This window comes from Styela clava, chromosome 15 (assembly GCF_964204865.1).
Source record: "Styela clava chromosome 15, kaStyClav1.hap1.2, whole genome shotgun sequence".
Taxonomy (NCBI): Eukaryota; Metazoa; Chordata; class Ascidiacea; order Stolidobranchia; family Styelidae; genus Styela; species Styela clava.
Window position 1 is genome coordinate 13,757,794 of NC_135264.1, and position 27,015 is coordinate 13,784,808.

General features: G+C 33.2%; 4 protein-coding genes across 4 annotated transcripts; all 4 read left to right on the forward strand.

Annotated features, from left to right (window-relative positions):
• The first annotated feature begins 1,924 nt into the window (after positions 1-1,924).
• Positions 1,925-5,481, forward strand: LOC144411899 (putative ubiquitin carboxyl-terminal hydrolase MINDY-4). The gene has a single exon (XM_078109595.1). The coding sequence runs from the start codon at positions 2,025-2,027 to the stop codon at positions 4,155-4,157; it is 2,133 nt and encodes a 710-aa protein (XP_077965721.1). The 5' UTR covers positions 1,925-2,024; the 3' UTR covers positions 4,158-5,481.
• A 71-nt stretch (positions 5,482-5,552) lies between these two features.
• On the forward strand, positions 5,553-7,510 carry LOC120333972 (uncharacterized). The gene has a single exon (XM_039401402.2). The coding sequence runs from the start codon at positions 5,553-5,555 to the stop codon at positions 6,546-6,548; it is 996 nt and encodes a 331-aa protein (XP_039257336.2). The 3' UTR covers positions 6,549-7,510.
• LOC120333970 (C-Jun-amino-terminal kinase-interacting protein 4-like) lies at positions 7,451-12,365 on the forward strand. Its single transcript, XM_039401400.2, has 2 exons — positions 7,451-9,410; positions 9,743-12,365. The coding sequence occupies exon 1, from the start codon at positions 7,605-7,607 to the stop codon at positions 9,399-9,401; it is 1,797 nt and encodes a 598-aa protein (XP_039257334.2). The 5' UTR covers positions 7,451-7,604; the 3' UTR covers positions 9,402-9,410; positions 9,743-12,365.
• A 752-nt stretch (positions 12,366-13,117) lies between these two features.
• Positions 13,118-22,298, forward strand: LOC120333971 (ras-related protein Rab-10-like). Its single transcript, XM_039401401.2, has 6 exons — positions 13,118-13,385; positions 14,587-14,647; positions 15,468-15,606; positions 17,208-17,297; positions 17,823-17,924; positions 18,614-22,298. Exons 1-6 carry the CDS (start codon positions 13,259-13,261, stop codon positions 18,692-18,694), a joined length of 600 nt encoding a protein of 199 aa, XP_039257335.1. The 5' UTR covers positions 13,118-13,258; the 3' UTR covers positions 18,695-22,298.
• The last annotated feature ends 4,717 nt before the right edge of the window (positions 22,299-27,015 follow it).

Below are 27,015 nucleotides of genomic sequence, written 5' to 3' on the forward strand. Positions count from 1 at the left end.
TCGACCTAAGAATTGACTGACTGTGCACATCGTAATTGGTCAGTCCTATTTTATTGACAATTTTCATTTTTGAGAGGTAACATTTAAACAATACAACAATTTTATTTCGATACGTTATCCCCATTTCCCTTAATTTTTTCTGTCTTTTATTTGAACAAAAAAGTAATCTTTATATTTTTCAAAATAGCCGACCCCCCCCCCCCCAAAAAAAAAGCGTTCGCTTCGTCGTTAAAGAATGCAGATACACCGAACTCACGTTCCTGCGACCTCGAGCGCGTGATTTAGGTGTAATACAGGTATTACGTCACCCGTATGCGATAAACAAGGTTTTTATCTGAAAAAATACGGTACCCTGGTTTACTAATGAAAATATGTTGATATAGTCTTATTATATTCGCCAAAACGAGTCCTCTTTTTTACCTTGAATCTTGACTGAGTTATTACTATATTTACGCAAAAGGTGGTATCGCAAACGTTTTTGTGCAACAGATAACAGCCCGACAGTATTTCGAAATCGCACGTCTATACGTCTGCTCGTGGAAATGGATTTTTTTGACAACCTGCCTTATAATATTTGTGTGTCGGCGGTATTGAGCTAGAAGGCGTCACCTTAGTTGGCGTAGCGTATGCTGTGTATCTGTATCCTTTGTTACGTCTGCGTTATGATTGTTTATCCGGTAATAAAATCCTATTTGTTGAGAAAAGGGATTGATATATGATCCCAATCGCTTTTTGAATACCCGGCGCATATAATTAGGGAATAAACTTATACTTAGGGAATAAACTTATACTTATTATTATTATACAGTCATACGCTACCGTACGCCTCGTTTGAAGTTGTAGCACTTTTATTCAAGGTTCGTCCCGTGTGTCTGTGCAGTGTGTGTTGTTTTGCTTGTTGCAGTGTTGTGAAATGCTTAAATCATTATAAATTTTAATAATCCAAGTTAGTAGTAGGCAAGTAACATAGTGATAGATTTTAAATAAAAGACATTTGAAGGCACTACCGGTATTGCTGTAAAATGATATTGCTGTAAGATGATACTGACATACCGGTCCCAGCAATAAAAATGGGAACCGGTAACAGAGCAGCGTAAAACACGAAACATTAGAAAACACAGAAACAGGGAATAAAATAAATGCAAAACTGCTGAACTGAGTTGATAATTGTGGAATTTAATGTACAAAGTTAATATGACTAGTAGATTTGCATTCTAAAAAGAAAAAATGGTTTCAGAGAAAACTGAAACATGTCGAAATATAATTTGTTTTTTTTTCCAGTTTTGCACTGTCAGACTGTTCACTTCTGCTCCCGTCTATTTACTTCTGCAGTTATAGTTTGCGCAGTTTCACTCGATTTACCTTGCTTTGTAAATTTTTAGTAAATAAAATACAGAAATAGGTTGGGTAGGGCACAGTTCTTCAACTCCTAGTTGTCCCAATAATTTGTTCAATTAAACCGACACTCTCTGAAACGAGGGCATCCGGCATGACGGCAGATGCGTCAGATTGGGCCATGCCTGTCTCAATAATAATTTGAATAAATCATGATGTGCGTCGGCCGTCGCACGGCCAGAATTACGTTGTTCAGCTAAAAACCCGAATGCTGCTGTAAATAATCTTTCTTCTGTAAATTGGGTTATTTTTTCTGAGAAATCCAATGATGTCGTTTTGGGATTGTGCTTTCTTTCACCTTATTGTGCTGTGCCAGATTTTGGCGCCCTAGACTGTCTCATAACAGAGGGGTTTTCACTCACTGTTATAATTTATGTCTTTTAATGTGGGAGCTATTCTTGGAATCAGAGAACTGTGACATACTGAGATTTGTACCTATTTCTGCCCTTTCTATCTCGCAATGAGGTAGCATGGTTGTCTAAAATAGCTATTTCATTTTGATCACAATCGGATGTAATTCTTATATGTGATACGTTTTATCTTGTGCAGATGATTATGATAGTCCAATCTAAATCACCCATGCATGGATGACAAGTGCATAGTTGGCTGAATGTGATGCAACAATTGTCATGGAGTTTCCTATCCAATCAGAAGAATATGCGATGGATCATATAGTTGTTGAAGAAGCATCAATAGCATTAGTTCGAGAATTCTTAAATCGTAAGGGATGTAAAAATTCGCTGAGTGCTCTTGACGATGAACTACCAAGAGGTGATGCCAGTATATGCAATAGAGCGGAATTAGCACAAACATTACACATTGCCCCCCTTATTCGTAAAAATAAAAGCTTGACGGATCCATTTCGAACTATAATTGAAATTATTGTTTGGGATGTTATTAAAAAACACAAAAAACTAACCAATGAAAATCAAAGCAAATTAACACGACCCAGTACAGCGAAAGCTAAATTGTATTCTGCTTCAACACCAACAGGGCCCGAGACGTTAGAATTAAAGGATGTCAATTTTGAAAATAATGCGGATGTATCAAAACCTATGAAGTACGGTCAATTTCAGGACTCAATGCTGAAACATAGGAGGCAACAACCTGAATCAACTCGAAAAACTAGATCATATAATCCTTCTATTAATCCTATGATAATTTCTGGTCTCAGGGTTTCAAATTCACTCACGAAGCACAGACAAAAGAAAGCTAGCTCTGTTGCTGAAATGTTGTCGGCAAGTCCAGATAAAATAATCTCTTCTCATGATACAATTTCTCAAGAAGACGAAAAAAAGAAAACCAAAAATGTTGTAAATTCAACTGATCATACTGAAAAAAGTACGGATACAAACTCCGCAATAGTTCCTGAGAATAAAACACATCTGAGGAATTCGTCCGATCGCTATGAGCAATCGTCACCTGGAAAGAAAAAACAGGACACTGTGCTAGTAGATTTTGATGATGAAGAATGGACCGAAGATAGTAAATGTGAAAAATGGATTTCAGGACTGGATAAACTGAGTTTTAAATATAATACAAACAAATCCAATGAAGTATACCATGCACAACCACAACAAAAGGTTTTGGAATCTAGGAATGAATCGATTTTAAATAAAAACCAAAAACCGCAAAAAATTTCTAGAAAAGTAGGGTTCAATTTGCCGCAATCTGGCATGCCGTTGGATTTCCAATCAGCAGTAAAACTTCGCAAAATTGTGTTTGGGTCTGCAAGTGTTCGGGGATTCCCAGAACAATGGATAAATCAGTCGTTTATGTTCAGAGACTGTAAAGATGAACGAACGGTACGTTTGAGATTCGGAATCATTCAGAAAAAAGGAGGGCCGTGCGGCCTTCTTGCTGCTGTACAAAGTTATGTTTTGAAACATTTATTGTTCGGAAAAGTTGGAAATGACGGATCTGAAATCAAAAAAGCAGAACCGTCTGCACTAAATTGCAAAAACGAAATCCGCACGAGTTGTCTCGCTGAAGCGATTATTGAAATTCTCTGGCAAGCAGGAGGCGGCCGCCGAGCAGTCGTTGCGTTACTTTCAAATAGGCAAAGTTTTAGCCCCACCGGGAATTATAAAGAAGATAGTATTACTGAATTTATTGTAACAAAAAATTGCCAATCTTTAGAGTCTTTGCATCACACAATATATAACAGTATCTCACAATTTGAATCTGGACGAGGCGCTGCGATCTTATTACTATATTCAGCTATATTATCCAGGGGAATCGGAGAAGTAACATCAGATATGGATGATCCTGGCAACATATTAATGGGAGCACATTCCTATTGTACACAGGAGATGGTAAACCTTCTCACATTGGGTTTTGCTATTTCCAATACTTTCAATGACACAGTGCAATTAGATGGAGGTTTGATATTAAAAGGTGCCAAAGCTCGTTCTAACATAGGTTTGTTGTCTTTGTTTGAACATTATGGTTCATGCACTGTCGGAAGTTACTTAAAAACCCCTAGGTATCCCATTTGGATTGTTTGTAGCGAGAGTCATTTCAGCGTTTTGTTTTGTTTAAATCGTGATCTTGTCAATGATTGGACGGTAGAACGTTTGTTTGATCTGTACTATTATGATGGATTAGCCAATCAGGATGAAGAAATGAGACTTACTGTGAATACGATGCAAAAACCACAACCAAAAAAAGATAATGACTTGATTCCGCCTTTAGAACTTTGCATTCAAACAAAATGGCCTGATTCAGTTATTGATTGGAATGGTACTGATCCTTTGCTTTAAAGGGCTTTAATTAATAAAATACGTAGGATTACGATATCATTGTCAAATATAATCTATGTTTAAGTACTGTGTCATAGGTTTTACCAAAATAAGTTGATTAATTCTTTGAGGGGATGTCCGTATCAATAAAGATGTGATAACAAAATTATTTTTTTTTAATTTATTTTTTTTTAAATATTTAATAACAACATTTTTTATTGTAGTTGCTTTTTCAACATCGAATCGATAGCGCAGATCAAATATTTACATGATATTCAGTTGCAAAAACAATCAGAATAATATCAAAACATTGCGTTTGAATATTTGGTCTTCATTCATTGCTTGGTTGAATGGTGGCCTATGTGTTAGGTTTCCCTATTATAATGACAATAAGTACTAAAGTATTACTCGAATTCATGCATTGTTTCATTCATTTTCAGTTGCTTGTTGCTATCTTATTCTGTTTGACTCATTTTTGTCATGCTTCTTCTATTTATATGCCATTTTGATTGCCTACTTTAGTTATTAACTGAAATAACTTTTTATATATTGTATACTGATTGTTAGACAAAATTTCAAATTCTGAAAAGAAAATTCAAAGCACTTTTCTAAACAGTTGGGATTCATGTCCCATTTTCACATATTAATGTCATATATTATATATTGCGGTTCTTGGCTGAACTGAACGCAAGTTTATTGCAACTGTATTATTGGACCCTCTTGTTATATTGGTGCTTGCAATTCAATTCAATATACTCAAATATATTTTAAATCACTTTAGTTGAACTTTAATCCATGATTACTAACATTTGCACTGTAAATTTCAAAGCAATTATTTCGTAATCTCACTGTATTTTCTGTAAATTTTGTAGTTTAATACGTAGTTATTTATTTATGCTTTTAATTGGTACTCTCTGTGTTTACCTTCTTTTAGTTTATTCCAATAATATTCTATAGAGTGGTCTTATCATTCAGTATTTTATCTTATTGAAGTGACTTCGTTTATGAACACAACCAAATAATAAGTGCCGATTAAACTCTATTATTCAAATACATTTTTTAGCGTTGGTAGATTTTTAAATTCTATTCAAATCTGAAATTTCAAATATATTTTTATGAATACCTCTATGTAAGCTATTACTTAGAAGAGTTATTGATTCAAATTGATCGTTATTTCCATGTTTGGGCATAGTCTCACCTAATCTATTAAATAATATATTGTTTTATTTGAAAAGGTGCACATTGTGTGTATTATATGTATACTTTCGAATGACTTTTAATTAGTTTATGTATTTAAAATTTAATCTGTCTAGATAGAAATTGTTTTTGTCCTATTCTTATTAGATTTAGTAGATAATTGGAACATGTGAAAAAAGTTATTTTTTCTTTGTGTTAAGTAAAACTTGTAATTGTCATATGCTAAATATGGCGAGCAGTTCTGTTCCTTGTGACACTTTGATGATATGTCATCCCTCGATGTCAATATTAGCGAAAAAGATTAATGATCTCGTTGCCAAGTCTCAAGGTAAAAGAATTGTATTCAAAGAGGATATACATTGGAAATTTTTTGAGGACGGATATCCAAATATCTTTATCGATAATATCGAAGAATGCTCTGGGAAACATGTTATTTATCTTGGAAGTTTTTATTCTCCGTCAGTTGTTTTTGAACAATTATCTGTGCTTTATGCTTTGCCCAAGTATTCTGTCAGATCTCTGACTTTCGTTTTACCGTTCTTTCCAACTGGTACCATGGAACGAGTTGATACCGAAGGACAAATTGCTACTGCGAGTACAACTGCACGTTTGTTGTCAGCAACACCGTTAACTGCAATGGGGCCTACCCAGTTGTTGACATATGATATTCATGCTTTGCAAGAACGGTTTTATTTTACGGATAATATTATCCCACGTCTGATGTCTGCAGTTCCAAGATTTTTACAAGAGCTTAAAACGCTCAAAAATGCAAATGAGAAAATTGCTATTGCTTTTCCCGATGAAGGCGCACACAAGCGATTTCATACGTATTTTAAAGATTTTCCTGTGATCCGTTGTATAAAAAGAAGACGCGGTAAAGACAGGGAGATCACGATCGTTGATGGTAATCCAGAAAACCATCACGTTATAATAGTTGACGATTTGGTCAACACTGGTGGCACAGTGCTAGAATGTATATCATGTATGAAATCTGCAAAAGCTTCAAAAGTAAGCGTCTATGTTACGCATCCAGTTTTTCCTCAAGATTCGTGGAAAAAGTTCATACATGCAGAGGAGAATTTAAATACTCCTCATATGTTTTGGATAACTGATTCATTACCGCATGCATTAGAAATTGTTAAATATAAACCATTTCAATTGATTTCTCTAGCTCCAAGTATATGTGCAGCCTTAGGAGTTGACATTCCAGAATAAATCTCATATTTCATACCCTGTTTCAATATACGAGAACTGAAGATTTCATATATTTGTGTCTTGTTCTGATTCGTGGAAGATAAAACCTTCTTCATGTTTTAGTTTTAACAGTTTTTTTTGTAATTATATTCGGAATTTTATATAATATTTTAAATAATCGTCACTGATTTATGCAATCTGTAAGAAGTTTTTTTGTTTTCACATTTTAAAAAAAAATTAATATATTGTGAATTTTAATTTCATTTAACTGCTGTAATACTTTATTTAATAGTCGAGTAGTAATAAAATTGTTAAAAATGCTTTTATATATAAAATAACCCTGAGTGGCTGAAATATAACGAAACGAAATATAATATGTGTTCAAATATACAATTTAAAAGTTAACATGAATCAAGAATTTGTTTTCCTATAGTAAATAAGGATCATTCAAGACCGAATTCTAGACACTATTTTCTTAGATTCTTTATTTATTATGAGTTGAAGCAACTTTAGTTAGCCTTCGTTAAAACCTATAATTTGTATGATACCTTGCCCAAGCTACCATTATGTAAATTATTATAACTCGTATTCACAGTTTGACTGTTATATTTGTAACATAAAATCTATATTTTATGGAACTTACCTAATTCACTGCGTTGCATGCAATGCTATATTAGCCCATAATATGTTCCCCACCTCTGTGTAAGAGGTTCCTCATTTTTTTGGTTAAATACCACCAGATATAAAATGAACAGCAGTTTAGTCCTATTGCAGGACTTTGGGTTGTTCACATAACATTAGACAGTAATTTTCTAGCTGTGGATAATATGGTTCACCCAATCACCCATGATACTTATACGCACTCTGATTTTTTTTTTAAGATTTCTGGGTGTTATTAGCTGTGGATACTATGGCTTGCTTTACTGATAATACTGATATGCACTCTTGAGTTAATTTAAAAAATTTTTTATTTTTTTTGAAGATCTCTGAATGTGATGTGTCTGTGGTATAGATTGTTATAGCTACCACTCATTTGCTTAGTTATTCGTTGCTTACCAGTGACAATCTAAAGACAATATGATGGAAGGTGGGGAACTAGTCTATGGTTCGGACCAGGAATATGACAACATTGCAACATCGTCTGAACCTGTTCAAGGACTCGCCACGAGCGTTTATAAAGAATTTGAGAAAATGATTGCAAATTATGATCAAGATGTCGTAAGAGACTTAATGCCTCTTGTCGTAACAATGTTAGAAACTCTTGACCAAACAATCACTGAAAGAAACGAGTCTGCCGTCGAAATAGAGCTGCTGGAAGAAGACAAAAAGCAACTGAAATCACAGTTCGAACGTGAACGCCAACAAAAAAGACTCGCAGAACAACGACTCATCGAAAATGAAGATGTTGCTGAAGCTCTTTCTCGAGACTTGAAACAGCTGAACGAAAAGTTCGAAGTTACGTCACGACAGCTTGAAATGAAATGTAAAAGTCAGGCAGATCAAATTGAAAGATTACTCGACCGTGAAATGGAGTTGAAAAAGGAATATACAGAACTTCATCAACGACATTCTGAAATGATTCGTTCCTATGTAGAACACATTGAAAAAACAAAAACTCTCCAACAACACCTTACTCCAGATTCTATTTCTTATTCCCCAATTCCTAAAAAGCATTTACCAGACAGTTTTGCCACGATTTCACCGTTGTCACCCGAAACACCGTCTTCGAGACAATTAGATTCAACTCCTGTTCAAGAAAATAGCGAACCCATAGAGGCAGCACGAACAAGACGGCTTGAATGGCAAGAGGGTATTGATCCATTTCATCCTAACATTAAGCAAGAAATAATTGAAACAATAAATAAAGAAGACGCTTTATCTAAAGAAGAAAAACTTGAAAATTTACCCATAGTCAAAGAAGATTTAAACAGCGATAGAACAAGCCTGGAATCAAACAGCAGCGGTCTCGATTCTGGCAACTTATTGAGCCACGAGTTCCAACAAAGCGTTCTTAAAATGGGGTTAAATGTGGACGCGTCTACTCCTCTTCATGGAGAGGGAGATGCTTCTTCTTTAACAAGACATCAGCAAAGTTTAGGAAAGATAGGAATTGAAAATGAAGCTTTCGAACACGGAGTCACAGCAAATCACGAATCGTTGTATATAGAAATGTGTGATAAAGATCTAGGAGATGTTGATGACGGTGCAGATATATTAGGAATGGGGAAAGAGTTAGAAAACTTAATGCTTGAAAATACTAAACTTATGGCGACAAAAAATGCACTTGATATTGTTAAAGATGATTTGATTCATCAAGTAGATCAACTTACTAATCAATTAACAATGATTCAAGAAGATCTAGAAAGGGCTCACCAGTCGAAAGAAATTCTCTCAAGACAAGTTTCTGAATTACAAACAGAGGTGAAACGACTTGAAAAAATAAACAAGGAAGCGGGAAATTCACCCTCAGGCCAAACCCCTGTTACACCCATTGGTGAAGATGATCTCACCTCTGCGCAACGGAAACGTTTCACAAGAGTTGAAATGTCGAGAGTTTTGATGGAACGAAATCAATACAAAGAAAGATTAATGGAATTACAAGAAGCCGTTAGGTGGACGGAAATGTTACGGGCATCTCGTGATCACCCAGCCGAATGGATGCCGCCCCCTTCAAAGGAAAAAAGTGGGTCTTCGATTTCACGCTTTTTTAGTCGTCTGTTTGGTCCCAGTACATCCACAACGTCTTCAGCAAATGTTTCACCTTCAAGGCAACGTATGAAGAAATCATCGTCGTCGTCCGTAGCGGAAGACGCAAAAATGCGACATAGTTTATCGGACTCGTTCACAACAGCACAATCAAATATGGGAAAGTAGCAGAATATGGCAAGATAGCATAATTTTCAATTTCACAAAAACTTTAATTTCGGTTCTTAAACATTGATTTCAAAATGTATGGAATATCTTTTCAAATGGACTATGACACATTTTTCCAGAAATATTTTCGAATGGTTTTCTTAGAACTTTAGTTTCAGTATTAGTAATCTAGGACACTCTGCACACAAGTTATGATCTCTCTGGAATATGTAAGTATTTAAAATCCATTTCTGGTGTCTATAAATTACCTGGAAAGCGGAATGGACTGGTACATAAATAATGTCCTTATTAATACACTCATTATAGGGACGGGTTCCAGTGTCTTTCACTTTTTATTCTAGATATTGAATACCTGAAGAGGCAACATACAAGACAACTTAATGTGAGATCTGTGAGCAAAGTACGACCTAAGCTATACTCATTATTTTAACTATGTTGAAATACATATTTTCACTGCTGTTTTTGTATGCTTATGTCGTACAATAATACCAACTTGACATTTGAAATCGAAAACTTTTTAAAAGACAAGTCGTGCCAGATTTCGAAGTGTTCTAGGATATTGCCGTCTAAAGGTTTATTATATTATTAATATTGTACTTCCTTCTTATTGCCCGTTCTTGCAATCTCTGGAATTTTCAAGAACAATTGGGCTTATATAGTATGTATTATTGCATATTGCGTAACCTTGCTTCATGTTCAAATCCGTGTATATTATTAATATTGTAAAGGTGTGTTAATCTTGCTATATAGGTAATCGATAAAGAAATTGGATGAACATGTTATGAACTATGTTCCTTTTTATATTGATCTTTATCCTGAGATTTATTAATAGTGTTTATATCATCGTAAAAATAATTGTTATTAATTAACAGTCAAATGTTGCCGATCAAATTATATCTTCATGTCACTGTGTATTTACTTTGAAGTATATTTGCTTTGAAATTTTGTCAATTTTGTTGAAAATGTTGTCATAGAATGGTAAAGAAAATTCTTTATATTAGTACCGCAGGTTTTTCTTTCGAATTATGGAAACTGACTATGCTTCTTTATTAGTTTAAATTTTTTCATTTAAATCATGCAAACGATTGTACAATTTTTTGTAGGGGTTTTGTTAAGGTTATTTTGTGCACATAAAAATTATCCTGAGGGTAGGAAAATTCGAATATTATAAGTTGTATGCCTTATTTCATTTGCGTAAATGCTTCATTGTTATCTGTATTTCAGTAGAAGCCTTGCTTCGGCCATTTCACTAAGACTTATTTAACTGTTAAAGCTGAATAGTAATAGCAGATACCACCATTTGAAATTCCAGATTTTTACCATTTCGTGAGTGTTACCAAATCAGTGTAAGAAATGTTCTTTCTACATACTGTTTATTAGATATGGCATACAACATCAACAAACATTTTTCAATTTCATTTTGATATTTTAGCATAGTCAATATGAATATGCTATATATGGTGCTGTTGTAGGTACAGAATTTTATTGCTTAATTATCAATCTTCTGTTGAAGATTATGAATATTTACACATTGCTGGTGCTTTTCTTTGTATAATAATGTTGTTATTGTGCTATGTGCAATCCCTAATCTGTCTTTATTTATGTATAATCTCTGAAGACACAGGTCATCTTTGGCCAGTGCAACTGCAAGTATAATTATTTAGATTGACATGGAAATGCCACTCAATAGAAAAGTTTGTTTATATTTTTAAATGATCCTGATAATGAAAATCCAAATTTTTGCGTCAGATACGGAACAATAGGATGCATCTTGGCTTTATTTTGATGATGGTGGCTCTCAGTACTGGTTTCAAATCTTATAAATTTGATCGTTTGTCTTGAAAAAAGTTGGTCGGAAAAGGTTTTACTGTGACCCCCATTTAGCCTATTTGCAACCCATGGGGTGCAGGAGGCCTAGTTTGAAGATTTGTTTGGGACATCCCGGGTCTAGTGTTTCCTTTTCATTTATGATATACTGTTTTGTTTTGCCGTCCTGTTACTGTGTCATTTTACTTGATATGTTACAAACACATTGATAATTAATCAATTTTCTTTCATTATTGATACTGTGTTCTATAGTTCCATCATCCTTACTATAATTGTTGTTCTGCTTCAAGATGGATGTTGTTGTTGTTTACTGTTTATAAATTTTTAATTATAGGATTGTCAGTATATTCGTGGGAAATGAAGAATTATAACAATCTAAATAAGGCATAGACAACATTTAAAAATAAATTTATCAGAATTACTCTTTTTTTCAATTTTTGGTCGTTTTGTCAAGAAATTATGATTTATGCCAATACTATTTTTTTTCAATTTTTAATTGTTTTGTTAAGAAATGATTATTAATGCTAACTTCAGCATACATACTATACTATAGTGTTCATGAACATTTGAAAATTGAAATCTTTGCATAAAAAGAGTTCTAGAATTTTAAACTATCATTCTTTTTTTCTGAGCCAAAGTAAATCAAAGAATCGATGATCGTAAGGATGTTTATTCATGACCAATCTTGAATAATTTTTTATTCATCTCCCTTTATTGGCCATACTTAGCCAATGATAGTTTGTGTGACTCAATGTTGCTCAAGAAACGCCTGCTGCAGTTTGAAAAACTTTTTTTGTGAAAAAGGATGCCATTGTTGTGAAATGAGCAGCAAGAATTATGTTTTGTTGTTTTGACAAAAATCAATAATATGAATTGAGCTCATGATTATTGTCTCATGAAGTTTGTGCTTTACTTGTTTCATGTTGTAGAATTTTGGTGAATTACTCAAATCTTTCAAGTTAGTATTAATAGCTCATTGATTTCATAACCTTTTTTCATGAATTTTTGATATTTTATGGATTTTGAAATGCTTTGAATTCATCTATCCGCTTGATAAATTTTGAATTTTGTAAAATCCCCAAATATTGTACGAAGCCATTCAATTTCATGTCTATTCTTATTAATGCCATATGATGTTCTAGTTTTTTTTACTGGAATATAGTGATTCGATTTAATTGAAAAGTTTCCAAATTTGGTTAAAGTTTCATCCTTATCTATATATTTGATACAATTGATGGCAAACTGAAATTTTTATTTTCAATAATGAACAATCACATCAATAATGCATAATCTGCATTCAAAGTATTTTTTGTCCCCTGTATTTCTTTTACCACATAATTTTGGTTCACATTAAAATTAAAATATTATGTTACATTTGTGATTAGAGGATAGAATCCATATTCAATTATAGTAAAGAAATATGCATATAGAAAAGTAATTTTACGACAACAGTTAATAATGACGTATGAGAAAAACTGGAAATTGTCAATGTTTTTGTTGATATTTTTAAATGTGTTTACGAATACACATTTCTGGTTTGTCCTTTATCAAAATCAGATACGTGAGGATGTCCATATGAAGATCGCAAGAACACTTACCCAATAAAGTTTAGCCGAACATCTTCAGAAAATACAGTAATTTAGTTGAAATATGTTAATTCTGAACTATTTATTTTGATTTTGATTCAAATGCTTCAAACGCTAATAAGGAATCACTACCTAAATTTTTATTTCTATCCAGATTGCCACTATGTTTAAAAATCTAGAAAAAAAATTTTTTATGTCAAAAATATTATTTTTGTTAATAGCATTATGCATGCTTTACAAGTAAAATATTTGTCTTCATTTTTTTGTGCTATATTTTATCCTCATATTATTGTATTTGCATCTAAAATACAGATTCTGATTAACTGCAATAGTAAAAGTAAGGTATATATTACCATATCCAGTTCGGTAACGAAAATAAACAAATAAGATATTACTTATTGTACAATAACCTGCTATTGTACACTCATCCACGAAGACCATAAAATGGCCAAGAAGACGTATGATTTATTGTTTAAGTTACTTCTTATTGGTGATTCAGGGGTCGGAAAGACTTGCGTCCTGTTTCGATTTTCTGATGACGCATTCAACACAACTTTTATTTCAACCATAGGTGAGTTCACCAGATTCCTTTTTGCTTTTTAATCTCTTTCAAGCACGGCTGCACTTTAAGATTTTAAGTCTTGTGATTGTCTTATTTCAAAAGCATTCAGTTCATGGATTTTTTCTTTACAATAGAGCCATGGATAAAAATAGTCCAGTTTGAAACGAAATCATTGTATGTTGAAATGTAAAATAAATATAAAATAAAATGTAAATGGAAAATATTTCATAATACTCAAATTATGGTAAAAAATAGATTTTTAAATGAATATTCTGGTCTCCGAATGGACCAATGTGATTTCTTCCAATTTCGAATACCACACATTGTGTTAAGATACATGGTAAAATCATGAGATATACATCGTAAAATAAATGTTATATAAATTAGTGATATCGTTTGGGCAATATCCTAACAAAAATATGTTGTAGAATATCTCGAATTACGGAAAAACCTATTTTTAATTGCCATCAGTTTCAATTGTTATTGTATGAAGAAATTCCAAATCAATGATGGAAGCAAAAGGTTTTGTTACATACATTCTGTATAGAGTTATTGGCAAGTTATGACAAGTCACGATTTTGCTGACATTGCGTTGCCCATATTGGTCATTTGACCTTCTTGCGTTATATTTGAGCATTGCTCACTTGTTTTTAGTTGTGCGGGTAACAGTCTAATTTTGCATATTGGGGGATAATTTGCTTAGATATTGTGTTGTATTGTCTAATTGTTATATAATAAAATTATTCATTATAAGTTCTATTATCCTCGTATGATTACCGGTAGATGATGTTTCCTTGCTAAAACTGAAATGTCATCTTAGCTTACTAGAAACTGTACACCAGTGGTTCCCAACCTTTTTTGTTAAATTCTCCCTTTCCCTATTTTGAAATCTTCATTCCTCCCTCCCCATGCATAAAACTCAACTTTATTTGTCAAATCTTTATTAATGGATTCTTTACTAGTGTTATGCACAAGTCGAGCTCCCGTTTTTGTACAGTTTAAGTAGATTAATATGTTTTCAAGAATAAGTATTATAGTAATAATAAAAAACTAAATAATAATAATATAACTACATCCAATACAGAGCAAACTTTACTCCTTGGAAGGGTATTACTGATTGAGTAATACTGATTGAAGTTGTGTGAAAGATAAAAAAAAAAATTGGTACCGGTATATGAAAGAATTTTAAAATAATTTTTCTTTGTTTTAGGTATTGATTTCAAAATCAAGACAGTTGAATTAAATGGTAAAAAGATTAAACTGCAGATATGGTGAGTCAGTGGGAATAATTAAACATTTCCATATTCTGAATCAAGCTTAAAACACAGATAAATCGTTCATTAACTGCTAAAATCATATGCAACCAACCTGGACCGAGTTATATTTAAAGTATTAATAAAGTTTTTTCATGCAATTATCATACTCTACGATCCATGATAAATCAGTACCGGCACTATTCTTTTATACACAAACCATCATCTTACGCAATGAACTGAAAGCAATTATAACGAGCATTCTATAGCAACTTCAATCAGAGGCACAGCCAGGATATTTTGAGGGGGATTAGAACAGTACTGTTGTTTGTTGAGCTTTGTATGGTTCACTTCTTAAAAAACGTTGCGCCCTATATATGAATAGAAAAACAATCTAAGCAATTTATTGACTGTGCGCCTTGTGGTTCGAAAAATATGGTTTGTGAATTGTAGGCTTATCTATTCCAATTCCATTGTATATATCAGAAGACTCACAACATTGACTCATTTCCATTCATCGATTTTGGCAATGACTTTTATCATTGATACATTGTATAATGCGACGACAGTTTGACATTGTCAATTTACTATTATATGTTACCAATGTGAATAAAGTTGATAGATTTTATCAAATTTTAATTAATGCACACTAATTTAAGGATGACCGAAACCGAATTAATTAGTATTCCGAATACATCCTAAAATATTCTTTTCGGGTATGAAATATTGAATGTGTAGTGTATTCGGAAATGGTCTGGAATTTATATACTTACTAATACGCTTTTCATTTCTTTTTGTTATGTAATTATTTGCGTTTGAAGTATAAATTTCATTTCAGGGATACTGCTGGCCAAGAGAGATTCCATACAATCACCACCTCATATTACAGAGGGGCAAATGGAATCATGCTCGTCTACGATATTACCAATCCGAAAAGTTTTGACAATATATCAAAATGGTTACGGAATATTGAGGAGGTGTGCTTTCTTTTATTTATAGAAATACGCAAGGCGTAGTAGGCTAGAGTCTAATGTTTAATATTCCATTGATTTTATCGCTGTATAACAGTTAGAATCGGGGCTTTGGGGTCAGAAAAAATCCACCCAACTCCAAACCTGTTGCCACTTTTAATTTGACTCCTACTCTTGACTCTAGGTTAACAAAAATTCCGACTCCGGCTTTCCGCACCATGTTGCGGAAACCATGTTTCCAACCCCGCCCAAATGTCTGAGAAAACCAAATTTTGGTAACTAGAACTGTCCCTTTTTTTAATGGCCTGTCGAGTTTGAGAATGCTTTGGCAACTCAATGCTTTTTGAATTTAATTAGTATCCTGGTTTGTCCCGTAATCATCATGATTCTGAATAAATAAAACATATTTACTCGTTTTCAAGGAGTTTGAATTGACTTCAAATTTAATACAAACGTGTCAAATTCCAGATCTTCAACCCTGTTTATTGAGTATTCTTTGATCATTGATGAATGGTCTATTTATTCATTCATCATACTGCGTTAAATGTCGATTTCACAAATTCAATATGGACAATATTTATATTATTGAAAGATTTATCTATGCTTTATACCTATTAGAGACTTAGAGAGAATTTCGAACTTCAGAGATATAATTCAAAAAATGTTGAAAGTTTTTTTCTGCTAGGCATGAGGTACTAATAAAGAGTATTTATATCACCATTCTGTGGTTAGGCCGTGCTTAGAACGAGAATATTATCATAGTATAACATTGTTGTGAAATTTTCCAAATCCGCAATTTTTAATAATAATGAATCATGAATAAAAATGACAGTTGTTTATATTTGATCAGGCACTTTCTTATCTGTTAATAATACATCAGAATTTAATCGTGTGAAAATTTGATTACAGATTAAGTTTATTTACCCATATTATTCTCGATTTTTGGATCTTGAGATTCATAAAAATTTACTTTTCAAAATTTAGTAAAATGAATAAAGATTCATGATTGTGTTCAATTCGAATTTATTACAGAGGTTTGTGTATTTTGGTAATTTTTAATATTTGGAATATTTCAATTCCCTTTATGAAATAAATTTTTATCGAAAAAGTGTTTTTTCAATCATCATCAGATGAAACCATATCCTGTGTGAGATTTGTTCACTTTTTTTACTCTTTAACAAACATGGCTCGATGCAGAAAATTCATGATTTTTCAGAATGTTGAATTCTTAATTGAAATTGGGATAGGTCGATTATATCATATTAGAAATGAACTTCCAATGCTGAAATAGTTAATCCCAATGTTTAAACCTGAACTCCATCACGCTCGTGAATTTGGCAGCAATATAATAACGATACATTTTTAGAATTGTTTTTATTCTATATTTTGTGTAGAGTGTTCTGTACGTTACCATTTCTGAAATGATGGAATTTGACCAGTTCACCAATGTCTACCCAATTTGCTTCTTTCTGAGTAACGTTGACGGCTTGTGGCCGAACCCGCGAACTGCACAAACTAGTCACATCACTCCCATAACCAAACAACTGCTGCTACCTAAAACAGTTTCATTACGTTCTAAAATTGTTTTCATTTTATGTTATGTGTAGCATGCTAGCGAAGATGTGGAAAGAATGTTGCTCGGAAATAAATGTGACATGGAAGAAAAGAGAATGATCAGCAAAGAAAGGGGTGAACAGGTGAGAAAATTTGTTATTTTTGTGAAGATAAATTCAGCAAACCATGAATAAAGACAACCTATTACTCATCATGATTAAGATGCATATTAACATGTTTTTTGTATGTTTGAAGGTTGAAAAAAATCATTGTAAGAGACTTATCATACAAAAATTTTCTCTCTGAATATGTTCAAAACATTTCTGGTTTTCTTCATTTATTTGATATGCTACCTAAACAAGTTTCTGCCTAATCTTCCATTACGAAAGATCGGTTTCTCGTATTATTAGCTCACTAAGCCATTCAATGATACTCGGTCACAATTACATGATTTGTGAACAATAATAATAGTGAGCTGACCGAGTTGACTTCAAGTTATCAGTTTGTGAGTTAACATTTACAACTGTTACACGATGGATTAAATATTCGGAAATACTTGGATGAGTTTTAATTGTCGCTGTCAAACATAAGAGTATGGATCTGCTTTACAAGGGAAACAAAAGCTCTCATTTTTTGTAGTTTGAATTTTTTTTATTTTCTTTTACAAGATTGCACGAGAACACGGAATCAAATTCTATGAAACCAGCGCCAAGAATAACATTAACATTGAAAAAGCTTTCATGACGCTCGCCACAGATATTTTGCACAAGGTAATATTAGTAGAACTAATCAGTGTGGCCCAGCGTTGTGAGATGCAATGCCAGGTAAAGCCTTTGACATTAAGGCTGAAAATGTAATGCCCGCCAAATAGTAAAATAATGGTGGTTTTTCTGCTGCATCGACTTTTAAAACCTTAACACTCTTCATAAAGGCTGTGCGTAGTCGGAATTGCGACATTTTTTTGTTGCGGTTTCGAAATTTCGAATATCTCGTGGTTGTCCATAATAATGCTGCTAATGTAGTTAGGATGTTGCATTGGCAAGCAAAGATTAGTTGGTCAGTCAGCAAAAGGGATATAAAAATGTGTCAAATTAGAAAAAAAGTCTTTTGATTGATGTATATTTTCTTGGAATCGAGACACTTCTTGCGTCCTCAGCTTTCAAGAACTCTTCTGTTTTCTCGCTCCTCCCAAAAGGGTACTCTCGTGGTGTGTGTGTGTACCAGGCTAGGGTGGGGGCATAATTTCGGTTCTATTACGAGTTCGAAACTGTCTGTGTTAGCCAAGTGATTATACCCCTTGCCCATAGGTTTCGGTCTCTTTACACACTTGATGTAAAATAGGCGAACAAAATTAGTTACCTCCATATTGGTACACACACTTCTTGAGCGCTCATTTTTGTATAGATTCCAATCAATTAGGCAATTATTTGTCAAATCAATTATCATCTTAATTTTGCAGACTCCAAACAAGGAAAGTGATGGTGGAGCCAGTCCGTTCCCACCATCTCAGAAGCAACAGAGTAAAGGCTGCTGCTCTTAGAAAAAAAGAATCTTTATTTTATACCCGATGGATTCATCCTCATTTATCTGGATGTCACCAATCTACCAAAAAAAGAAATATATGTCTTTTCGATCTATATTTGTAAAGTGTATTAAAGCTTTACTTTATAAGGGCAAGCTTCGCTTAACCCAAAGTCATAATTATACTCAGAGACGCTGCGCTGTCAGTGCGTCTTTGATGTGATGTACGTTTTTTTTTTTTTTTACTTTAGAAAATTAAGTAAATGGTAATTATTGTAAACTATGTTCCATATAATAATATTATTGCTTATCATCTATCGCCCCCATGTTAGTAATGTCCCGTTTTTTTCAAACTCTCGTGAGATGGAAAAGTAAAACTTTTTGATTGCCAATGACTTCACAGTCTTGTCACAATAGCCATAAGTAGTATAATATAATGTTGAGCTGATTCTGGCCTTCAACGGCCTTGGAGTGTTGGTGGAATTAACCCGCACTTTTTCATGGATCTTCATATTGTATATTGCGTTAAACTAAAAGCTCTTTACTTCCAAATGTCTCCCGATTTAACAAAAAATATAACAATAAATAAAAGTAAATGTCACATTAAATGTTACTCATTGATAGTTAGGGCTGAGCATTTTCGAATACCTTATGATTTCAGAATTGAATCGAACATTTTTTTTCGAATCGAAACAAATCTTTAATATATGAAAGATTTTTATGTGACTTGTTATTGTAATGGCTCCTCCAGACACTTTAATTACTAAAAACATAGAATTCATCATTCAGATAGTTTGTTGAACTCACCAGAAAGAAAAGAGTCACATTTCAGAATTGCATTCTAAAAATATTCCTTCATCAAAAAAAAATTTCACCCTGAATTCACCTTGAGCTCTGGCAGATAAAAAAATAAGATGGCGGCGATTAAAATTTCAGTCTGAAACGATTGGAGTAATTTACTATTCAATTCGAAAAACCAGGCTAATTGATAGTTACCAGATTTGAGCCAGTATATCAAATTTCTCGTCTGCACCCTCTCACAGAACATACAAAATGAAGCGCTTCTTATGTTTGGGTCATTTCTAGTTTACTTAGGAACATTGCTCTCTTAGTAACATAGATATAATAATATCTTATTGACTTATCATAATAACGTTATGTTTTTTGTGTTCATATTTTTTCTAAATAACCTAGGTTATATTTCTATAATAATTTTGAATTAATATCTTGCTTTCCCCTGTAAAATTACTTTGCTTGGATTCCTTTCGATGCAACAATTTTTATTGTTGGTCATATATGTGGAGATATCTGGATAGTTTAATATTTTTGATTTCCGAATATTCTCATTGTGTTACAAAATTAACTTATTAGTGAGAATTAAAAAAAAAGAGAATTTTACAGACCTAAATTGCCACCTTGTTATGTGTTATCAAAATTAGTGCAAAGGATATACAAATCTAATAATATAAGCAATAATTGGAATCTTTTTTTTTTAATTTTAAATTCTAAATACTGCTCTGTATATATTATTTCACGATGTGAAATTCATGTAGTCATGTTATACACACAAAGTTGAGAATTTCGATTTTGAAATGATTTCGACCAAATCAAAAATACTAAAGTATCCGGCCCGTTTTACCGCAGGAATCTTTTTGATGGTATTTTTCATACTAACTCCATTATGAAAAGTTCTATTTCTGCTTTTTGTAAATGTCTTAATAGTAATAAAATTATAGCAAAAACATTTTTCTTGTAGTTCAAGCCTTGCACAAAATTATAATTGAATAGTATGTTCCAAAATGTATTTGTATTTTGCATTTTATATCACCATTGCTCACTAACATAAGTTGGCAACTAGCGTTCTTCGATGTAAGAAGTTGTTAATTGAAAGAGCCTTTTTGCATATACTGCTTGTACAAAATGTGCATATTAATATTGCTTTTATTAAATTTCGCATTTTCAAACCAATAAATAGACATCTCAAAAAATGGTTAAAGCTAATAGTATATACTTCATATTCTTTCACTTATGTTTCCAAAACAAGCCTTGAATTTTGGTTAATCGAAGAAAAACTTCCTTTAGCAAACTCTCGCAGAATTGAATCTTTTTCAAAGTAGTTTATGATTTCCCTATATATCTGTTATATTTTAACGATGTATAAAAAATATAGATACACTTTTCTATTCTTATATAAATAGGTGGAGTGATTTTGTTCCATGTTCAGTAATTAGAATGGATGTTTGGATTCAAGTTTAGTAATTAGATTGTATGTTTATAATAATATCCGGCTCAATATAAGTATGCTCTGCTCAATACAATTCCGAAATAGGTTTGAAGTTTTTTTTTTTTTTCATTATTAATCTTTTACCAATATCTTTGTTCGTGTTTTTTTTCTTATCACATCCCAAGACATGTACCATAATTTTGGGCATAACAAGCTCTTCAGGTTTTCTTGGCTTTGTACATTTCTAAAACAAGTTTCATTACTACAGGTTCATATCTCATTATGGTTGTGCTTTCGAAGATATTCTGCTGAAAATGTATGATTTGAATTAGCTTTGAATCAACAACCAAACTAGGCTCCTCGTCACACATTTTCTATCGAATATTTAAGAAAATGTACTTTCTGTAATTAATTACTGCACTTATGTAGTGTCATGTATGTCAATCTACCGAACTAACCAGAATTTATAGCCACGTTGTAGGTCATCACACAAGTTTTGCTTATATTGTGTATACTGGTCATAGAAGCGGGCCCATGTTTCACTTTCAATTCAATCCGACATAATGTATATGTTGGTTATGTTTATACCCATTATTATTGCTTTTTTTTTCTTGGTAAAAATAAGAGAGTTTTATCAGGAAAATGTGACTTTTTGCCTGATTGGTAATTATCACAGCAAATATGTTAATTTTCTTTCTGGATTTCTCATAATCCCTTGCTGAATAACTCAAATTCTAATTGAAGTAAATTTTTTAGTCATTGCTGGTTGGTACTTACAGAATAGAGATGATAATGCCATTGGAACTTAATTATTACTTTTGGACGCTCGATCAAATCAATCGTAATATACTTTTTGGTAATGTTTTATGAAACTTCAAAAATGTCTTTTCAACAACAAAGTTCGCGAAGCGATGAGGGCATAAAATAGGGTATGGTGATTCAGTGATTTTCCTAACCCCCTTCCACCCTAATTTCAACCCACACTTTAAATCTTAATGTAAATAAATGTATTTGAATATCCAGAAAGTGGCAGATCAGTCAAATAACACATTTCAAGTATAAATTACAAATAGTTTAATCACCATTAACAAAATATCTAAGACCCCCAAAATTTTTCAAACACCCCTCACCCCCCAAAAAAAAATGAAAATCTGGGTAACATATTATGTGGTATATCACTCAATTATTAAATTGTTTGTATTAACCCTTCGATCTTTACAGCTGGTGTAAATAAGGAAGTCCTAGCTTGTCATTTTCCCAACTTCTTTGTGATCATCATTCGAGTTGGGTTGTCTATATATGTTACTGTGCTGGGTTTGTATTATACGACTCCGCTCTCTGCTTCTCTTGTATTAAATTTTCTTGCGCAGGAATAAAATTGTTAACAAAATGCTCTTAATTTCTTGCTATTATATTTGGACGGTGACCGTACATTTGAACCCATGTGTATATCCGCGGGTTCAATCTATATGCGGGTGCTAAATCCCATAGGTTAGGGTTAGTATGGGTTCAAATATCCGCAAAACAAAAAAATTTCCTCAGGTGCAATAGCATGCAGGTGCAATTGTCGTGGGTTCAAATGTACGGGAACCTATTTGGACACTTAGTTGACTTGCAGATTGGTTTGTGGTAATGTTGTTTTTGTGAAGAAAACCACTTGCGCAGAAAATTTCCATGGTCAAAGATTGCTAGAAGGCTGTATTTTAAATCTCTGTGGAAAGTCTAAATAAATAATTTGTCTTTTGTGCGCGATGACATCGAAATTAAAAATTGCGCTCCATGTGGCGGCTCTGCTTTCGCGGTCGTTTCTATCTTTGACATAAAAGTAATTGTGGAGTAGAAGAGACAGGTGTTTGCTCACCCACTTGAGAAAAACAAACGGTATCTTTCACAAACCAACTCGCAAGTTCAAAAATATAGGCAAGAGGGCGGTGCTTAAATGGTGACCGTACATTTGAACCCATGTGTATATCCGCGGGTTCAATCTATATGCGGGTGCTAAAACCCATGGGTTGGGGTGAGTATGGGTTCAAATATCCGTAAAACAAAAAAATTTCCATAGGTGCAATAGTATGCAGGTGCAATTGTCATGGGTTCAAATGTAATGGAACCGCTTAAATATATGAATACGAGGTCCAAAACAAAGCACGCTTGGCTGATTAAAAACCGTGCTTCCATGCAAAATGAAAATATAGCCAAATTTTGGATGATCTATCAGATTCGTAGAAAATTTAGGAATAAATAAAAGTAATAGAGAGAAATATCAACAACAAAAATACGTCCATTTCGTGTCGAATAACCATAGAATCCGCTGGATGGTGACTCCGACCCATGGGGAGAGCGACAGTGCATAGGCAATGTTGAAATTTTTGCATCCGCCCAAACACTTTTTCACGCGGGCAACATTTCAGTCTTCGTCGCGGACATTGGCTCGGTTTTATGTGATATTTACCATTTTCAGTTGTGTTTCTCAAAAAAGTAATTTTATCTTTAAAAGATGTTATAGATCCGTCGCAAACAATCAGAAAATAGTGATTTGTTCAACCGATCAGACCACAAACAATAGCCATGAATGTAGCCATAACTCAAATATCAGTTTTCAAATATTAAACACAATAAAGCCGTGGTTCCAATCTTTTTTGTTAAATTTCTCCCTTTTTTTCTTCTCTAAAAATATTAGAAAGCGTATAACTAATTTATTCATTCAATCTTTAATGTATCCTTTTCTCGTGTTTTGCGCAAGTCGAGCTCCCGTTTTTATACATTGTAAATGGTTTATTATGTGTTCAAGAATGAGTATCATAGTAATAATAAAAATAATAAATTGATCAATATTAGTAATACTACAGCGAACACAAAGCATAATCCCTCCCAAAACGGCCATTCCACCGAGGTTGGAAAATGGGAACCGTTGCAGTACAGTTTCACAATACAGTATTGCTTGGTTGCAACGCTTACAAATATATCCCGAACGCAATCGTTAAAGATTCACTAAAATGTTACATAACTTACCGACGTAAAAATTAAACGGTCATTACTCGTGCGTACTTATTTATTCAGTTATGTAAAGTCTATCCCTAATCGGAATGAAATATGTATCTTTATTGCACGTACAGTTGTGTTTGCTACTACCCTTTACGCAAACGGCTTTCTCATTGAGCCCCTTCAGTGAACGAATGATTAGTATCATGATGCTTCGAGGAAAAATAAATAAGGTTATACGCAATCGTATCATGGGGACAAGGGCGTGCCAAACTTTTCCGCTTCCCATGGAGAGTTTCTGATAATGATGCCTTTTCAAGTCATACCTAAACTTCAAAAATAATTCGGGGGACAAACAAACTATAGATGTTGCTATACATGAGAATGAATAAATTAATGGTCAAGTAAGAGTGAAATGTTTGTATTATTACCATATGTATTATGACTCACTCATCTGTAAATAAAAAGTTTATTTTAACTTTATGATCAGCATAAAAGCGATACATGTCGGTAAAGCAACAAAAAATTATAAATAAGTTCAAAACTTTCCAGCAAAATCTTCATTTTTCAATGAAATATCCACAATGACGTCATAATAAACTTCAGATGCCCGCTATGACGTCGTAATTGATTTTCCTAACATGATGCCATATTATTACGTCACAATTTTTCAACATTTCAAATGTTCACCTACCGAAACTATGGTTTCGACGATACACCCTGGAATAGAAACAAATAAATAGAATGATCAAACCAGTAGATTTTCATTAATGTTTCACGAGAAAGGTTTTCTCACCAATGACACCAACGTTCTCTGTTCGATATTTCCAACGGGCGTGGCAGGCATCACACATCTGTTAGTCACATGTATTTAGGTCAATATTTGTGTTTTCCAAATAGCATACAAATATAAGACTTGGTATGGGTTTGTTCCAAAAGTAGTTTCTCAAAAATTTCAGCATGTTCGTATGACACAGAAAAGGTGTATTTTCTCGATTCGTTTTATATATTTACATTCTAACTGGCGAAGAGTTGCATTGCGCAACTCGAACAACTAACAGCACAGCTGGGCGAGAAAAGGGAGAGACTTCGTGGACTTACAAGTCAAGCTTTGATTACTTCGTTTTCATTAAAAATTATACAGATTTATAGAAACGTCTAGAAATTTTGTAACAATTAAAGTTTTGTAAAGCATCTCAACCAGTAAAAGTATCAATTATAGAAGCTAATTTATTCAGTAAGAGTATAGTATTAATAGCCTACTTTCCTAAAGCACTGAATTTGATTAACGCAGTATCTCGCAATATCGGAAATGACACCGATAGCTTTTATTGAATAAGATTTACATATTCATCCAGGGCGATTAGAATGCCGATAAGGCAGTCTAATCATATGGCGAACCACGGTCTATCGTCCGTTTACTGGTTCATGTCGGGTATGAGATTAGTTTGCCAGTTATTTGTTTCAGATGCTTGAACTTGTAGTAAGCGTTTCATGTTAGTTGTCCACCGCGGGGGTAGTGATTGATAATTCGTTAGGGTATGGGTTCACGTAATCGCTCGTGGTTTCACCGACGACGTCCATAAATCTCGAATCGGGCACGATGTTGTTCATTGGCATAATATGCTATAAAGCCGTTTGATCATATCCATTTTCCATGCGTGTATTCTACATATTGACTAGTGTTTGTGAATTCGACAAAGGTTATGCAGGGCCGCATTAGTGTAGAGGCCTCAGGGACCTCGGCATTCGATTTTCAATCTCTACTATTTTAAATCGTTTTACAAATATGAACTGAAATTTTTAACAATTAACTGATATTTATTTAATTTTTTATTCATATTAATAATTTTTGTTCCGAATATTTACCGTTTGAAAGAGTGGAAATTGAATATATATATATATATATATCGAAATGATTTTGTAAATTTAAAAACAAAATACACTACTTTAAAATTAATTATACATTTTTTTACCATAAATATGCTATATTATACTAATTTATTGAAGCTTTTAAAAATTATTGTATATTCTTTACTCTACTTAGATCTTTTTTTCGTATAACCGTTTTTTTTATAAATTCATTTATCAGTAATTGTGCCATGCTTTTCCCCCACGACTAGAAACGGGTATATATTAAACGTAGTGTTTTTCTGGTTCCGCGATGTTTCATTACAGCCTTGAGTTCTTAAAGTGTTGTTAAATTCAACTCACTACCCAGTCTTCTTCGGTAATTAGCGCATATATCTTGCCTAAAATTTTGTATTTTAAGCAATGTTTAAATTTGTTTATGACGTCATAAAACATAGCATATATCACGAAAATCCCATTATAGCGTCATATTGGATTCCATATAAAGTCGAATTCCGTCATTGTTGTGAGGAGTCTCACAAATGACAAAACCTAGGGCTTCCCATTGTTTAAATCCGCCCCTAGATGAATGTATATACTAAATACCATATACACCATCTTATTCCCAGACATGTAGATCTCCCGGGCAACAGGATTACAGTGAATGTTGCTAATGTATGTCAGGAAGTTAATCATTTCTTTTCGAACGTAACTACCTACGTTCGTTTAATTTCACCTTTATGAAAGCGATCTTTGTGTGTGATCCTAAATTATACTACACGACTATCGATTCTCACATTTACCAGATCTCATAGATATATTTTTCGCACTTGTTCTGCCTTGATATGGGTAATATAGAAGGTAACTAATAACTGTAAACTAATGAGGTACATTTGGTTTCTATTTGCTCAGAATCCCATGACTGTCCTATGACGACCAGTTTGTTTATGCAGTTTCTAACGGTTTCAATGATAGTTCAGTAACTGGGTGGTCACGCTGGTTTCTTAGTTTTATTTTTGGTACTCCAGTAGTGTGTGTACCAGGTTAGGGTTAGGCTATAATTTTATTCCGATTTTCCTTATTTTAGTTCTATTACAAGTTCGGGGACTGTGTTAGACAAGTGAATATACCCCCTGCCCATAGGTTTCAGTTCCTTTACAACTTGATGTAAAGTAGGTGAACAAAATTAGTTACCGCTATGCTGGTACATACACTTCTGAGGCGCTTTATTTTTACTTCTTATAACAAACATGGCGCAGAAAATTTTATTTTATTTTAAATAG

Bases quoted from the DNA above. Each gene is read 5' to 3' on its own strand.
- LOC144411899 (XM_078109595.1), top strand. From the start codon at position 2,025: ATGGAGTTTCCTATCCAATCAGAAGAATATGCGATGGATCATATAGTT.
- LOC120333972 (XM_039401402.2), top strand. From the start codon at position 5,553: ATGCTAAATATGGCGAGCAGTTCTGTTCCTTGTGACACTTTGATGATA.
- LOC120333970 (XM_039401400.2), top strand. From the start codon at position 7,605: ATGATGGAAGGTGGGGAACTAGTCTATGGTTCGGACCAGGAATATGAC.
- LOC120333971 (XM_039401401.2), top strand. From the start codon at position 13,259: ATGGCCAAGAAGACGTATGATTTATTGTTTAAGTTACTTCTTATTGGT. The intron at 13,386-14,586 runs GTGAGTTCACCA...TCTTTGTTTTAG, and splicing joins AACTTTTATTTCAACCATAG to GTATTGATTTCAAAATCAAG. The intron at 17,925-18,613 runs GTAATATTAGTA...TTAATTTTGCAG, and splicing joins CCACAGATATTTTGCACAAG to ACTCCAAACAAGGAAAGTGA.